Source organism: Salmo salar, chromosome 12, assembly GCF_965601325.2.
Source record: "Salmo salar chromosome 12, fSalSal1, whole genome shotgun sequence".
Taxonomy (NCBI): Eukaryota; Metazoa; Chordata; class Actinopteri; order Salmoniformes; family Salmonidae; genus Salmo; species Salmo salar.
The window spans coordinates 81,948,371-81,965,722 of record NC_138302.1 but is presented as its reverse complement, the minus strand read 5'-3'; the positions used below and the strand labels follow the sequence as shown (position 1 = coordinate 81,965,722).

General features: G+C 42.5%; 2 protein-coding genes across 3 annotated transcripts in view; both read left to right on the top strand.

Annotated features, from left to right (window-relative positions):
- The window catches only part of dnah1 (dynein, axonemal, heavy chain 1), a 58,632-nt gene extending 43,175 nt beyond the window's left edge, over positions 1 to 15,457 (top strand). For both annotated transcript variants that reach the window (XM_014133372.3, XM_045691785.2), the window contains 18 exons: positions 52 to 201; positions 294 to 454; positions 647 to 872; positions 1,069 to 1,264; positions 1,499 to 1,650; positions 1,743 to 1,939; positions 2,554 to 2,698; positions 3,023 to 3,181; positions 3,575 to 3,706; positions 3,828 to 3,998; positions 4,119 to 4,298; positions 4,926 to 5,102; positions 5,203 to 5,373; positions 9,125 to 9,255; positions 9,455 to 9,599; positions 12,373 to 12,579; positions 12,785 to 13,019; positions 13,390 to 15,457. In XM_014133372.3, coding sequence (XP_013988847.1) covers positions 52 to 201; positions 294 to 454; positions 647 to 872; positions 1,069 to 1,264; positions 1,499 to 1,650; positions 1,743 to 1,939; positions 2,554 to 2,698; positions 3,023 to 3,181; positions 3,575 to 3,706; positions 3,828 to 3,998; positions 4,119 to 4,298; positions 4,926 to 5,102; positions 5,203 to 5,373; positions 9,125 to 9,255; positions 9,455 to 9,599; positions 12,373 to 12,579; positions 12,785 to 13,019; positions 13,390 to 13,511 — 3,057 coding nt within the window. In that variant the 3' untranslated portion in view covers positions 13,512 to 15,457. The remainder of the gene's footprint in view (positions 1 to 51; positions 202 to 293; positions 455 to 646; positions 873 to 1,068; positions 1,265 to 1,498; positions 1,651 to 1,742; positions 1,940 to 2,553; positions 2,699 to 3,022; positions 3,182 to 3,574; positions 3,707 to 3,827; positions 3,999 to 4,118; positions 4,299 to 4,925; positions 5,103 to 5,202; positions 5,374 to 9,124; positions 9,256 to 9,454; positions 9,600 to 12,372; positions 12,580 to 12,784; positions 13,020 to 13,389) is intronic.
- A 757-nt stretch (positions 15,458 to 16,214) lies between these two features.
- LOC106565813 (MAP kinase-activated protein kinase 3) overlaps positions 16,215 to 17,352 on the top strand; it is a 37,386-nt gene continuing 36,248 nt past the window's right edge. Inside the window, exon 1 of the mRNA XM_014133374.3 lies at positions 16,215 to 17,043. Coding sequence (XP_013988849.1) covers positions 16,747 to 17,043 — 297 coding nt within the window. The 5' untranslated portion in view covers positions 16,215 to 16,746. The remainder of the gene's footprint in view (positions 17,044 to 17,352) is intronic.

The window sequence follows — 17,352 nt, the reverse complement described above, 5'->3', positions numbered from 1 at the left end:
AAGCTATTGGTTAGACATGATGGTTGAACCCTGCTTCGTTCTTCTTCTCAGGAGCGTGACAATGGATTGGACGTGATGAAGCTGAGTGACCGGGACTTCCTGCGTAGTCTGGAAAATGCCATTCGCTTCGGGAAGCCTTGCTTACTGGAGAACGTCGGAGAGGAATTAGACCCTGCTCTAGAACCCGTCCTACTGCGACAGGTCCTTGCCTAGGGCACATAACACGTCGATATGACTCAGTCAACACACAATAAAGTCAACTCATTGCAGTTGTTGCTTGTTGTTGCCCTCAGACGTTCAAGCAGCAGGGCAGCACAGTTCTGAAGCTGGGAGACGCTGTCATTCCCTACCACGATGACTTCAAAATGTACATCACCACCAAGCTACCCAACCCACACTACTCCCCTGAGATCTCCACTAAGGTTACCCTCATCAACTTCACCCTGTCCCCCAGGTATTGTGCTCACCCACCTTCACTTAGACACTGGCCCCTACTCCCTGGCCGGTTGACTTCTGACCTGGTGTGTGTGTGTGTGTGTGTGTGTGTGTGTGTGTGTGTGTGTGTGTGTGTGTGTGTGTGTGTGTGTGTGTGTGTGTGTGTGTGTGTGTGTGTGTGTGTGTGTGTGGTGTGTGTGTGTGTGTGTAGTGGTCTGGAGGACCAGCTGCTGGGTCGGGTGGTGGCTGAGGAGAGGCCTGACCTGGAGGAGGCTAAGAACCAGCTGATAGTGAGTAACGCTCGTATGAAGCAGGAGCTGAAGGAGATAGAAGACCAGATCCTGTTCCGCCTCAGCTCCTCAGAGGGAAACCCTGTGGACGATGAGGAACTCATACGGGTGCTGGGAGCCTCCAAGATCAAGGCCGGAGAGATCCAGGTCAGACACGGGGAGCAGTGTAACCACCACACTTCAACTTGACCCCTTTGGATTTCCCAAAATAAGGCTTTTACGTGTTATTTCCAAGTGTATTTTTAACTCTGCCCCTTTGTGAAGAACATACTGTTACTGTTCAATCAACTGTTGAGTCGTTGATGTGGCACTATGACCATACAAAGGCTGATGTCATTGTCAGGCCAAAGTGATGGTGGCTGAGGAGACAGAGCGGGACATTGATGCCACTCGTCTGGAGTATGTCCCTGTGGCTGTGCGTACTCAGATTCTCTTCTTCTGCGTATCGGACCTTTCCAACGTGGACCCCATGTACCAGTACTCCCTGGAGTGGTTTTTGGGCATCTTCATGTCGGGCATTGCCAACTCCGAGAGGGCAGGTAAAGATAACTCACACACCCACATAAATGTAGACACACATACTGTATGTGTATGCATTTTAGGACAACCCTTTCACAACTGAATGCTTAACTGCTAACATCACAGCAATGTAAAAATCGTGGCCAAACACTTTTCTGTAGCATGTATCATTAAGCACCAAAGGTAACGTGAATATATCCAACCCCCTTAATAAACTATTTTCCCATTGTGTTGGCCCTGTGTGTCCCTCCCAGACACGGTGGAGCAGAGGATCATCAACATCAATGAGTTCTTCACCTTCAGCCTGTACAGCAACGTGTGCCGCTCTCTGTTTGAGAAGCACAAGCTCATGTTCGCCTTCCTGCTGTGTGCTCGCATCATGATGAATGAGAACAAGATCGATATGGTAGGAGGAACTGGTGGTGTTTAGTGTTTGGTCTGTATTGTTGTTTTTAAAGTGTATCTGTGCTCATAATCTGTTTGTGTTCCACCTGCCAGTCCGAGTGGCGGTACCTGCTGGCGGGGGGCATGCCCCAGCAGCAGCTGTCCAACCCTGCAGTGAGGTGGCTGTCTGAGCGTGCCTGGCAGGACATCTTGGGCCTCAGCGCTTTGCCCACCTTCAACAGCCTGGCAGACAGCTTCCCCAAACACATGAAGGCCTTCAAGAGGATATTTGACAGCAGCGAGCCAAACAGGTCTTCACACACACAAATACTTTCTTCCAGATTCACAGAGATGTGCTGTATACACACACGAACACAGAAGCTACATTTTTTATAAGCACAGCTAGGGTTGTCCTGATACCCATATCGCAATACCACAAAACTTGATTTTCCATGTCAAAAAAGAAAACACCAAGCAGACTGAACTTTATGGTCCTATGTAAACTATTGTGTACTATAGCCAAGAAATATAGTCCGCTTCATGTTTTGTTCACTTGCCATGATACTTCTGATTATCGTGCCACTGATATTGTGCCTGCCAACCCTTCACTCTTAGAAAAAGGGTTCCAAAAGGGTTCTTCGTTTGGCTGTCCCCATAGGAGAACCCTTTTTGGTTCCATGTAGAACCATCTTTTGAAAGGAGTTCTAGATTGAACCCAAAAGGGTTCTACCTGGAACCATAAAGGGTTTTTCAAAGGGTTAGCCTATGGGGACAGCTTAAGAAAGCTTTTAGGTTCTAGATAGCACCTTTTTTTCTAAGAGTGTAGACACAACACATGCTAGTTTTCAGTGTGTTAATAGATACTGCAAATTACACCTACTCTGACTGCTGACTGGTGTCCGTGGATGTGTGCGTGTGTGCCTAGGGAGCCGGTCCCAGGGGAATGGAATACCCAACTGGACTCTTTCCAGAAGCTGTTGATACTGCGCTGCCTGAGAGCTGACCGCATGACTCACGGCCTGCAGGACTTTGTTGCTGCTCAGCTGGGCCAGCGCTTCATAGAGCCACAGGTGCTGCACTTTTGCCTTTCTGGGTAGTGAAGACATCCTAAGTTGCATTTACCTCAGTGCCACTGTCAATGCCATCTTTGGTATGTTGTTTTGCCTTGTATCCAACTCAGTGTAAACACTTTGCCACCAGGTTTATTCTAAAGCCATTTGGCTTAAATATTTACAATATAAACTCATCAGAGTTTTTCCCAATGTAGGTCACCTCATTGTTTATTTGATGTTTCTCATACCTCGTTCTGTACTGTACCTCTCTCTCCTTACTCCCTCCCTCCCTACCTCCCTCCTTCCTTCCATCCCTCCCTCCTTCCTTCCATTTCTCCCCAGGCATCAGATCTGTCTGTTGTATTTAAGGAGTCGTCCCCCTCCACGCCGCTCATCTTCGTCCTATCTCCCGGAACCGACCCTGCCGCTGACCTCTACAAGTTTGCTGACGTCATGAAGTTCTCCAAGAAGATGAGTGCCATCTCCCTGGGCCAGGGGCAGGTCAGTAGGGCCTGGGGAATGCCTGGGAAAACTCACTCCTCCCACCCACGGGACATCCCACTGGAAATTAATCCTCCCAATGAGGTCACTCTCATTTGTCATGCTAAGAAAAGCTTAGTCTCCCCACCTCAGTGATAATTACCAGTCTATTTCTAGCCAGAGGACTAGGACTCTGTGTCCTGTATGTATCCCCTTCTAAAGACGTGCTACATTCACCATCACCATGAGTGCAAGCCAGTCTGAGAAATAACTGAGACAGACAGAATTAATCCTAGGCTCAAAATCATGATGTTTGAACCGAAGCCTTGTGATATCTACAGTATTTCACTGTCATGTTGGTATCATCTCGAGACCTCTGTGCAACTGGTCCTGTGTGTTGTGGTTGTGTGTCAGGGTCCCTGGGCTGAGGCCATGATGCACAGTGCCATGGAGAGGGGTAAGTGGGTCTTCTTCCAGAATTGTCACCTGGCACCCAGCTGGATGCCCTCCATGGAGAGACTCATTGAGAACATTGACCCAGATAAGGTGGGCTCACCTAGAAGAACACACATCCACACAAACACACAACTGAAGCTATACAGTAAAGCGAGATGTAGAAACCTTTGTCACTCTTAAACCTGCCAACACCCTATTCACACCTCTTCAGGTACACCGGGATTTCCGTCTGTGGCTCACCAGCCTTCCCAGCAACAAGTTCCCCGTGTCTATTCTACAGAATGGCTCTAAGATGACCATCGAGCCTCCCAGAGGCATCAAGGCCAACCTGTTGAAGACCTACCTAAGCCTGAATGATGACTTCATCACTACCTGCACCAGGGTCTGGCTCCTGTCACTCCCATACTATACTGTGTACTACTGTATTGTGTAATTCAAGTGGAAAACTACATACCCAGACCCCTCGTCTAACGCTGTCCCCTGTTCCTCCTCTCCTCTCCAGGCTGCAGAGCTTAAGTCCCTGCTCCTGTCTCTGTGTCTGTTCCACGGTAATGCCATTGAGCGCAGAAAGTTCGGCCCACTGGGGTTCAACATCCCGTATGAGTTCACTGACGGTGACCTGCGCATCTGTATCAGCCAGCTCAAGATGTTCCTGGATGAGTACCAGGACATCCCCTATAAGGTGGGGAAGACTCTCTCTCTCTCTCTCTCTCTCTAACTCTCTCTCTAACTCTCTCTCTCTCTCTCTCTCTCTCTCTCTCTCTCCTCTCTCTCACTCTCTCTCTAACTCTCTCTCTCTCTCTCTCTTCCTTCTCTTCTAGCTTCCTTCTCTTCTAGCTTTTCCTTTAGTATTTCTCTTTTCATCTCCCATCTCCTTCTTTATCTTTTATCTCCTCTCATTTTTTACCCTTTTATCTCCTCTCATTTTTTACCCTTTTATCTCCTCTCATTTCTTACCCTTTTATCTCCTCTCATTTCCTACCCTTTTATCTCTGGTCCCATTCTTTTAGCTATTCTCCACTGTCCACTATTCCTGTCTACAGTCCTAAAACGTATCTCTCTTCTCTCCCTGTAAAGCTTCACACGTCCTTGTCCACTGTCTGACACACTGCAAATATTCCAAATTGGTTTCTATTGTCATTGAAATATTATTCTTATTACAAATATTTGAACTATCAGCTGAAACAAATACTTCTAGCAAGATTATGCATTTTGTATTTTTCAGTGTGTCCTTTTTTTCTGGTGCGTGTATGTGCCTGCGTTCTGTCAGTGATTGATTGTGCCGTCGTTCTCTACTCCATCTGTCCAGGTTCTGAAGTACACTGCGGGGGAGATCAACTATGGTGGACGTGTGACCGATGACTGGGACCGCCGCTGCATCCTCAACGTGTTGGAGGACTTCTACTGTCCTGCTGTGCTCGGTACCGACTACGCCTACTCCGCCTCCGGAGTCTACAGGCAGATCGACACTGAGCTCGACATCAAGGTCAGAGAATGAGACGGTTAGTTTGGTCTGACTAAGCATTAATAAACACTGGTTAATTCCCAACCAACAACCACTAATATCCGTTTTGCTTGTCTCTCAGGGCTACCTGGCGTACATCCGTGGCCTGCCCATCAACGACACACCTGAGATCTTTGGTCTCCATGACAATGCTAACATCAGTTTTGCCCAGAACGAGGCGTTTGCCCTGCTGGGAGCCGTGGTGCAGCTCCAGCCTAAAGCAGCAGCCAGCGGGGGCAAGGCCAGAGAAGAGGTACTGTGTGTACTGTGTGTGTCCTCTCCTGTGTCTACTCTCGCTGAAACTCTACCCCAGCAAGAAACAGGTTTTGAACTTTTGTTTATTGTCCTATCTGGGTTCATGTCAGCAGCTAGTCTTACTTATATTTGTTGCTTATACAGCTCTTACTCTAGCCTCCTTAGCTGTTAGACTTGTTGACAAAAGCTCATAGGTAATACTCAGGGTACCATTCTGTTGACATGCTAACATACAATGCCTTCAGAAAGTATTCACACCCCTTGACTTTTCCCAAATGTTGTTGTGTTACAGCCTGAGTATAAAATTGATTCAATTGAGATGTTGTGTCACTGTTCTACACACAATACCCCATAATGTCAAACTGGAATTATGTTTTTAGACATTTTTTGAAATGTATAAAAAATGTACATCTGAAATTTTCTTGAGTCAATAAGTATTCAACCCCTTTTTTATGGCAAGCCTAAATAACTTCAGGAGTAAAAATGTGCTTAACAAGTCACATAATAAGTTGCATGAACTCACTCTGTGTGCAATATTAGTGTTTAGCATGATGTCTGAATGATTCCCTTGATCTCTGTTACCCACACATACAATTATCTGTAAGGTTCCTCAGTTGAGCAGTGAATTTCAAACACAGATTCAACCACAATGACCAGGTAGGTTTTCCAATGCATGGTGAAGTTATTGAATACACCCAGTCACTACAAAGATGCAGGCTTCCTTCCTAACTCAGTTGTCGGAGAGGAAGGAAACCGCTCAGGGATTTCACCATAAGGCCAATGGTGACGTTAAAGCAGTTACAGAGTTTAATGGCTGTGATAGGAGAAAACTGAGGATGGATCAACAACATTTTAGTTATTCCACAATAGAGGTCGACCGATTATGATTTTTCAACGCCGATACCGATTATTGGAGGACCAAAAAGCCGAAACTGATTAATCGGCCGATCTTTTATTTTTATTTTTTATATGTATTTCTTTATTTGTAATAATGACAATTACAACAATACTGAATGAACACTTATTTTAACTTAATATAATACATCAATAAAATCAATTTAGCCTCAAATAAATAATGAAACATGTTCAATTTGGTTTAAATAATGCAAAAACAAAGTGTTGGAGAAGAAAGTAAAAGTGCAATATGTGCCATGTAAAAAAGCTAACGTTTAAGTTCCATGCTCAACATGAGAACATATGAAAGCTGGTGGTTCCTTTTAACACGAGTCTTCAATATTCCCAGGTAAGATGTATTTAGGTTGTAGTTATTATAGGACTATTTCTCTCTATACGATTTGTATTTCATATACCTTGACTATCGGATGTTCTTATAGGCACTTTAGTATTGCCAGTGTAGCAATATAGCTTCCGTCCCTCTCCTCGCTCCTACCTGGGCTCGAACTAGGAACACATCGACAACAGCCACCCTCGAAGCAGCGTTACCCATGTAGAGGAAGGGAAAAAACTACTCCAAGTCTCAGAGCGAGTGACGTTTGAAACGCTATTAGCGCGCACCCGGCCCACTAGCTAGCCATTTCATATCGGTTACACCAGCCTAATCTTGGGAGTTGATAGGCTTGAAGTCATAAACAGCGCAATATATTGCGAAGGGCTGCTGGCAAAACGCACGAAAGTGCTATTTTGAATGAACGCTTACGAGCCTGCTGGTGCCTACCATCGCTCAGTCAGACTGCTCTATCAAATCATAGACTTAATTATAACATAATAACACACAGAAACACGAGCCTTAGGTCATTAATATGGTTGAATCCGGAAACTATCATCTCGAAAACAAAACGTTATTCCTGTTACATTGCACAACCTTCAGTGTTATGTCATAATTACGTAAAATTCAGGCAAATAGGTTCGCAACAAGCCAGGCGGCCCAAACTGTTGCATATACCCTGACTGCATGCAATGAACGCAAAATGACACAATTTCACCTGGTTAATATTGCCTGCTAACCTGGATTTCTTTTAGCTAAATATGCAGGTTTAAAAATATATACTTCTGTGTATTGATTTTAAGAAAGGCATTGATGTTTATGGTTAGGTACATTCGTGCAAGGATTGTGCTTTTTTCGCAAATGCGCATTTGTTAAATCATCCCCGTTTGGCGAAGTCGGCTGTCTTCACAGTTCACAGAAATAGTCTTCACAGTTCGCAACGAGCCAGGCAGCCCAAACTGCTGCATATACCCTGACTCTGTTTGCAAGAGAAGTGACACATTTTCCCTAGTTAGAAGAAATTCATGTTAGCAGGCAATATTAACTAAATATGCAGGTTTAAAAATATATACTTGTGTATTGATTTTAAGAAAGGCATTGATGTTTATGGTTGGAGCAACGTGTTCCTAAGCGATTATATGCAACGCAGGACAGGCTAGATAAACTAGTAATATCATCAACCATGTGTAGTTAACTAGTGATTATGATTGATTGATTGTTTTTTATAAGATAAGTTTAATGCTAGCTAGCAACTTACCTTAGCTTCTTACTGCATTCGCGTAACCTCGTGGAGTGCAATGTAAAGCAGGTGGTTAGAGCATTGGACTAGTTAACCGTAAGGTTGCAAGATTGAATCCCTGAGCTGACAAGGTAAAAATGTGTCGTTCTGCCCCTGAACAAGGCAGTTAACCCACCGTTCCTAGGCCGTCATTGAAAATAAGAATGTGTTCTTAACTGACTTGCCTAGTTAAATAAAGGTCTAAAAATTAATTAATTAATCGGCCATTCCAATTAATCGGTCGACCTCTATTCCACAATACTAACCTAAATGACAGAGTGAAAAGAAGTAAGCCTGTACATAATACAAATATTCCAAAACATCATTCTGTTTGCAATAAGGCGGTAAAGTAAAACTGCAAAAGAAATGGCAAAGAAATGAACTTTATGTCCTGAGTACAAAGCATTTTGTATGGGGAAAATCCAACACAACACATCACAGTACCAGTTTTCATATTTTCAAGCATCATGTTATGGGTATGCTTGTCCCATCGGCAAGGACTAGGGAGGTTTTTTTTTAGGATAAAAATAAACTGAATAGAGCTAAGTACCGGCAAAATCCTAGAGGAAAACCTGGTCCAGTCTGCTTTCCAACGGCCACAGAGAGACAAATTCACCTTTCAGCAGGACAATAACCTAAAACACAACTATACACTGAAGTTGCTTACCAAGATGATATTGAATGTTCCTGAGTGGCCTAGTTACAGTTTTGACTTAAATCGGCTTGAAAATCTATGGCAAGACTTGAAAATGGCTGTCTAGCAATGATCAACAACCAACTTGACAGAGCTTGAAGAATTTTCTCAATAATAATAATGTGCAAATATTGTACAATCCAGGTGTGCAAAGCTCATAGAGACTTAACCAGAAAGACTTACCCAGAAATTGCTGCCAATGGTGATTCTAAAATGTATTGACTCAGGGTGTGAATACTTACTGTATGTAAATGCGATTTTTCTGTATTTCATTTTCAATACATTTGCAAAAATTTATAAAAACTTGTTTTCACTTTGTCATTATGGGGTATTGTGTGTAGATAGGTGAGGAAAAACAATACATTTCATCCATTTTGAATTCAGGCTTTAATTAACGCAACAAAATGTGGAATAAGTCAAGGGGTATGAATACTTTCTAAAGGCACAGTACCTTCAGAAAGTGTGGGGGGGGTTGTGTTGAGTGATTGTGTGTTGTTAGTTTGAAGGAATTCAGGCTGGGCTGGTAATGGATCTTGTTTCTTTCCCTGTAGATCGTAGAGGAGATAGTGGCAGGCATTGTTGAGAAGGTCCCCCAGCCTATCAGTGTTCAGGAGGTGATGACTAAGTACCCAGTCCAGTATGAGGAGTCCATGAACACAGTCCTGATCCAGGAGGTCATCAGGTAACCTAGTCCTGTCATAAACCACTGCTGAAGTCCCTAACATTCTGTCTAGTGCCATATCTGTTTCTCCCACCATTAACTTCAAGACAGTTCCAGTTACCATCACAATATTCCATATCAGAGAGCTCTTCTATAGTCAACATTCTCCTGAGAATCTCATTCTTTCTCCTATCCCTCTCCACCCACCCTTCTCTCTCAGGTATAACCGGTTGTTAGTGGTCATATCCCAGAGCCTCAGTGATATTGTGAAGGCTCTGAAGGGCTTAGTGGTGATGTCATCAGAACTGGAGCTTATGGCCAACAGCCTATTCATCAACAAAGTCCCTGACATGTGGCAGGCCAAGGTATTTACTGGAACATATACATGAACATATTTAGAGTTACATTATTGTAGTCCTCTATGCTGAGGGACCTCAGTTAATATCAATTTGAACCTAGTATCTAGGTGTGTGGCAATAATAAACTATGTAAGCAGGCAGCATGTGAACATTTTGTGTGTGGACTGTGTTGGGCCTAACCTAGTAGGTAATATACCCCTAAAGAATATATAGTTTACCCACTATGAAATATAATATGCACACACAGTATTGAAATACACACCAATTAGATATCCCTTGAACTATGCAAAAGAATAATCACAAACAACCGATGGTTATAAATTATTATTAAAAGGAAAACATGTCAATTCAGTTTCAATAAACAATGCAAGTTAAAAACATGGTATACACCTACAGTTATCAACCCCTTTTGAATCACTAAATCAATCACAGCTACTGTATATACACACTCATGTAATTAGTACAGATCTGGTACCAGAGTTTAGTTTAACACCTCAGAGCGCTCATAGATACTTTAAATGGGGATCCCCTTCAACACAATCAAAGAAACACGAAAAAATGCTAAGTCACAAATAGACTCACGAATCGTTCTAAACTTTACTGCCAGGTCACCGAGGCGCAGCGTGCAAATGGAAACCACTAGTCAACGGACCTGTGGCTATCCCAAATAGATGCAATCAAGGAGTCAATGGAAGATTGGCACACATTCCACAAATCTGATCTAAAAAAGTGAATATTGGTCAAATCCGTCATGATTTATGTATTGTAACAGGACTACAATGTGCTTACTTAAGTCCGATTTGGCTGTTTTCGCTGTATGACATGTAGAAGTTAACCCTTTTCAGATTTAAAAGTAGTGACTGGTAAATGCTAACTCCCGTTTGTATAAGCTGGTTAGCATATCTAGCTTACAGAAATCGTTGATGGTAGTCAAACTCGTGTTTAACTGTAATGCAGTTGATTGGTAACCATGACATGAACATGTGTTAGGGATGACATCTATACAAGCATTATACTCAGATTTTTACCTCAACATAGTGTGAAATACACATATAAACAATAGCCTAAATATAGACAAACTTTGCTGGGGGGCAATAGAGCCCCACAGTGGAGGTGTCATAATACCCATAAAACCTAGCGGTCAAATAAGGAAATGGTTACAATCGTTTTTCCACCATTCAGTTTTCCCATAGGGAATTTTATAAACACTTAAAATAAGGGCTGTGTTTTTTAATAACCATGTAAATCTCTCAGACAAGGTGACTTTTATAAATATATTCGGCTCTTAACTCTCAGATTAAAAAATGCTAATTAGCGTCAAAGTAGATATCATGCAAGACTACAAATCCCTGCAAGATCCTGCAAATCATATCTAGCAGATACCTTTGCTAACAGGTATTGTGTCAATTTAAAACTTGCCCAAGACAGTTCACAGAATTATCCATTTAAAGAAATGTAGGCAATTTATGAATTCCTAAATTTAGCTAACATTAGATAGTTAATCCAGAGATTCTCACCTTTGCCTCGATTCGGCAGTCTTGTCCAGATCGTCATGACATTTGTAGTTCTTTGATAGCCACATTAGTAGCTAATTAGCATTTCGTTTTTGGGGGGTAAATACAGGCGAATATATTGATAAAAGTCACCTTGTCCTAGAAAGACTTACACGGTTATCAAAATGTCATGTCAGGGTAAGCCTACACGAAACACAGCCCTTAAAAACCCCTATGGGAAAAACTTATGGTGGAAAAATGATTGGAACCATTTCCTTGTTTGACCGCTAGATTTAATGGGTATTATGACTCATACTGTGGTTCTCTATGAGGAGATTCAGAATCTTTCCCCCATGGCTGTTTCCCCCAGCCCTTTCCATGGTAATTCCATTGTTTTGGTCAAGTTCGATTTACCTCTTTACCACATCTATGAAACACACTGAAATCACTCTACACTTTTCCTTTTGTGAAAACCCCCACGGGACCACTCAAACTATGAATTCCTCTCTCTTTTACCACGATCGTTGTAACGCAGTCTCTCAGCATAGCGGTCGAGAGGCAGAAAGAACAGCCTGTTGATGACAGTTGATCGTCTCAGTCCGAGAAAGTAGAAGCAACAATTCCCTCACTGAGCTCACTGTGATCGGGGATCCTCAACTAAATGTTCATCATTTCTACTACATTTATTTTCCCTCGTGAGCGAGGTACACATTTTTAAACTGCTTGAAACAACTGGTTACAAACGTTGATAGTTTGTAGTTTTCTTGAGTCCTCTCTCTTCTCTCTATTGTGTCGCACTGTTGACTAGCAACTGGTCCATCTCCCAAATATGTCCCACAAGCAACAATGTCAGCACACAGTAAATAATACAGTCCGTGCTAAAAAAAAAACAAAGTCACCAGGGTTACATTATGTTCTGTAGTTTTGCCTTAAATGTATTGGTATTTAACCTTTATTTAACTGGGCAAGTCAGTTAAGAACAAATTCTTATTTACAATGATGTCCTATCCCAGCCAAACCTGGATGACGCTGGGCCAATTGTGCGCCATTCTATGGGACTCCCAATTACAGCCGAATGTGACGCAGCCTGGATTCGAACCAGGGACTACAGTGAACCCTCTTGCGCCTTAGACCGCTGCGCAACTCAGGAGCCCAATTCGTTATTGGTTTTACAATACATTGTTTCATCTGTATACCGGTGTCTGATTCCTGTTCATTTTAAGGACCCCATTGAAATGTGTATATGTCATTAAGTATTCCCTCTGTCTCTCCCTGTCTTCCACCAGGCCTACCCCTCTTTGAAACCCCTGGCCTCCTGGGTGTCTGACCTGCTCCAGAGGATCAAGTTCTTACATGGCTGGATCTCTGACGGTGTCCCACCTGTCTTCTGGATCAGTGGCTTCTTCTTCCCCCAGGCCTTCCTCACAGGAACACTGCAGAACTTTGCCCGCCGCTCCGTGGTCTCCATAGATACCATCGGCTTTGACTTCAGGGTGAGATAGCAGCACACTCTCATTCCCTTCCTCCCTTCCCTCCTCCCCAAATGAGAATTTATTTCATATTGGAGGTTACATTTATCGTGAGCAATTAACCCTGTTGGAAAATGGATTACTTGTTTTGATTGGGTATTACTTGGCCGATTTCTACGTTGGAAGTTTTTGATGACATCTGTGCCTTCTCCTTTATGTCCCATCCCAGGTGATGAGGGAGTCTGCCTCTGCGCTGAAGGAGAGGCCTGAGATGGGTTGCTACATCCACGGCTTGTTCCTGGAGGGGGCGCGCTGGGACGCCAAGGTAGGCCGGCTCACTGAGTCCCGGCCCAAAGAGCTCTACACTGAGATGGCTGTCATCTGGATGGTTCCTGAGCCCAACCGCAAACCACCCACTTCAGGAGTTTACATCTGCCCCATCTACAAGACCCTCACACGCGCCGGTCAGTGCCTGAGCAATACAACAGGCCAATACTGCACCTACTGTATACACTCATGTACAAGGATCTGGCTCCAACAGTGTTTGTGTGTGTGCTGGTGTTTGATTGCATATCCTTATATTAGTGTGTCTGTCTGTGTAATAGTGTATTAGCCCGTGTGCTTTTTTTAGGTGGTTTATTACATGCCCAAAATAGACCCGGTGTCTAATAACGAAATGCTTCATACTGTAGCTATGTATTTTCCATCGTCAGCTTCCAGGGACTATTACAGTTTGTTGACAGATGAGATCACCATGATTTACCTTAATCAACATAAAAGGGAGTACAGTAGTTTGAGTCTGGTCCTGACTGCAGCTCCGTGTTTCCTCTATAGGAACTCTGTCTACGACGGGTCACTCTACTAACTACGTGATCGCTGTGGAGCTGCCCACACACACCACCCAGAGATACTGGATCAAACAGGGAGTTGCCCTCATCTGTGCACTGGACTACTAAACACAATCAACACACACACACAGTTTCCCTTTCCCTTACTACATACACAACAAAAACATCAAAATCAAACAAACTGGACTTTCCTGGCAGGATGCACATTTTAACTGAGGGGGAATGTTTCTATGTTTCTACAGTGCCTTCAGAAAGTATTCATACCCCTTGACTTATTCCACATTTTGTTGTGTTACTGCCTGAATTCAAAATGTATTAAGTTGACATTTTGTCTCACCCATCTACACACAATACCCCATAACGACAAAGTGAAAACATGTTTTTAGACATTTTTGAAAATGTATTGAAAATGAAATACAGATATCTCAGTTACATAAGTATTCACACCCCTGAGTCAGTACTTTGTAGAAGCATTTTTGGCAGCGATTACAGCTATGAGTCTTTCTGGGTAAGTCTCTTAAGAGCCTTTCACACTGGGATAGTGCAACATTTGCCCATGATTTTTTTCAATGTTCTTCAAGCTCTGTCAAATTGTTGATCATTGCTAAACAATCATTTTCAGGTCTTTTCATAGATTTTGAAGTAGATTTAAATCAAAACTGTAAGTCAGCCACTCAGGAACATTCACTGTCTTCTTAGTAAGCAACTCCAGTGTAGATTTGCCCTTGTGTTTTAGGTTATTGATCTGCTAAATGGTGAATTCATCTCCCATTGTCTGGTGGAAGGAAAGCAGACTGAGGCTGGTTTTCCTCTAGGATTTTGCCTGTGCTAAGCCATTACATTTCTTTTTTATCCTGTAAAACTCCCCAGTCCTTAATGATTACAAGCATACTTTTAACATAATGCAGCTACCAATATGGAGAGTGTAACTCAATAATGTGTTGAATTGGATTTGCCTCAAAGTTAATTGATTTGACACATGTTTTTCCATTATTACTTTAATGCCTTGTTGCAAACAGGATGCATGTTTTGGAATATTTTAACAGGATGCATGTTTTGGAATATTTTTTATTCTGTACAGGCTACCTTCTTTGCACTTTTTTAATTAGGTTAGTATTGTGGAGGACCTACAATGTTGTTGATCCATCCTCAGTTTTCTCCCATCACAGCCATTAAACTCTGTAACTGTTTTAAGTCACCATTGGCCTCATCGTGAAATCCCTGAGCGGTTTCCTTCCTCTCCGGCAACTGAGTTAGGAAGGAAGCCTGTATCTTTGTAGTGACTGGGTGTATTGATACGCCTTCCAAAGTGTAATTCATAACTTTACTATGCTCAAAGGGATATTCAATGTCTGCATTTTTTTTACCCATCTATCAATAGGTGCCCTTCTTTGCGAGGCATTGGAAAACCTCCCTGGTCTTTGTGATTGAATCTGTGTTTGAAATCCACTGCTCGACTTAGGGACCTTACAGATAATTGTATGTGTGGGGTACAGAGATGATGTAGTCATTCATAAATCATTTTAAACAATATTATTGCACACAGAGTGAGTCCATGCAACTTATTATGTGACTTTTCAAGCACCTTTTTATTCCTGAATTTATTTAGGCTTACCATAACAAAGGGATTGAATATTTATTGACTCAAGACATTTCAGCTTTTCATTTTAAATTAATTAGTAAAAATGTCAAAAAACATAATTACACTATGACATTATGGGGTATTGTGTGTAAGCCAGTGACAAAACAATCTACATTGAATTCATTTTAAATTCAGGCTGTAACACAAATGTGGAAAAAGTCAACAGGTGTGAATACTTTCTGAAGGCATTGTACATTGCCAACCGCAGTGAAGTTTATTTTAGTTGTGCTATTTTGGAAGAGGAGAGCAATAAAGCAGTTTCCTCCACTATAATCCGATAATATTTAAACTGATGAACCAGTAAGGCACATCGTTTATTCAATGTACTTTAAGAATGTATGCAAAGTTTAGTTCAGTCTATATTTAGTCTCTCTGCAATAAATTATATTCTCTCAGATGTCAGAATAAGCTATACCGATTACGTGTTTAAAATGACTGCCAGAAAGACAGTTTAGCTAAGCAGGTGATGTGGCCTGCTTCCGTTTTCAAGGATGTCCATCCCTCTCTCTTTACCCCCACCCTTCTCTCTGTAACAGTGTAGGTTCCGTCCCTCTCTTCGCCCCAACCTGGGCTCGAACCAGGGACCCTTGCACACATCAACAACTGACACCCCACGAAGCATCGTTACCCATCGCGCCACAAAAGCCGCGGCCCTTGCAATGCAAGGGGAAACCCTACTTCAAGTCTCAGAGCGGGTGACGTCACCGATTGAAACGCTATTAGCGCGCACCACCGCTAACTAACTAGCCATTTCACATCGGTTACATCTCTATATATCTGTTTCTCTCTCCCTCTCTCTTGATCATCAGTTTTTTCCTTGCCACTCATTCATTTTTGCATTTGGGGAGGGTTTAAGCCTGTGTTATATTATTAAGCACTTTGTATTCAAATCACTCACCTGGGATGTCCTTCAAAATGTTGACACACTTGTGCATGCTTGAAGGAGAGTTTGTTTAAAAGCAGATACATTTAAAAACACAAATTACCATCTACTCGGACAGATTGCAGTTAGTCTAGGGTATATATATTTTTTATTTAATTCCATTCAACTCTACCCTGTCGGGCCTAGCTGTCCTAGTACAGACTACTAGTTATGTGCCGACAATGTACTGCTCCTTTAAGAGAAAGCCTGTTGAGAAATGACTTGAGTAGAGGGTAACGCTTACGGAAACTCCCCCCAGTCATTAGCCCATGTGACAAAAGGACGTTGGAAAGTTACGAGGCCAGTTTCACCGAAGGCATCTGACCAGAATTCCCAATTTTCTACTCTAGCTTATTCAAATGTGGACATGTTTATTGTGGATTTTTTTACCCTGTGGATATGCAGGATTATTGTATTGAACTTGAATTTAATAATTGGTTGAAGAAGATCAATAGGCTGCTGTTGTGTATATACCGTAAAGTATTTTCCATTTTATGTTTTCATTTTAGAAAAGTTTTAGTACAAAACCTTTTTAATCGTGGGACTATTGACTCTTAGGCTATTGTCTCTTCAATGTTTTAAACATCCCGAGGCACACAGGAACTGGCCAAGAGAAAGTGAACACCGAATGCGTGCCCTTAGCGGTGTCAAGGAGTCATTTCTGCTTAGGGTAAATTACGGACAATTGCGTCATTTCACTTTCAAAATCATATTAGCCTTTTGAGGTCAGTTTTTTTTTTAGAGACTAGGTGACCACTCACAGACACATCTGTGTGACCATGCTACAAAATGGTAATGGTAAGGAGCAACCTTCTGAATCGCCGAAGGCTGAGCCAGAACTTGACACCCCATCAGAACCTCAAACCGAACCAGACTCCACTGACAACGCGGCGCCGGCTACACAGGAAGACACGAATTCCACGCACTTCCCTATGCCCGTTTACCCAAAATTGGAGATAAAGCGTAACGCGGTGACAGACGAGTATACGATCTCCAGTCAGGTCCTTGGGTTGGGGATCAATGGGAAGGTTCTGGAATGCACCAATAAGAAGACTGGGGAGAAGTGCGCACTGAAGGTAAATACCACCTAGCCTGTTGCTCAGAGTTTGAGTCCTGATGCCATTTGGTGGTATTGGGATCTTGCATAATATATCCCTAGTCTTGATCAAATCAGCTAGAAAAACTAAGAACTTTGACCTTCTGAGTATTCTTTTTATCAGATTTCTCTGCCTCTACAAACTAATGACATTGTACATACGTCTTCTATTGAAGAAAAGCAAGGAAAGGCCATGATGGTGTAATAGCACAGCAATTAACGTGTGTTTGTGTGTGGTGTACCAGTATCCATGTGTGTGTGTAATGCATCTTCTACGTATCTATGTGTT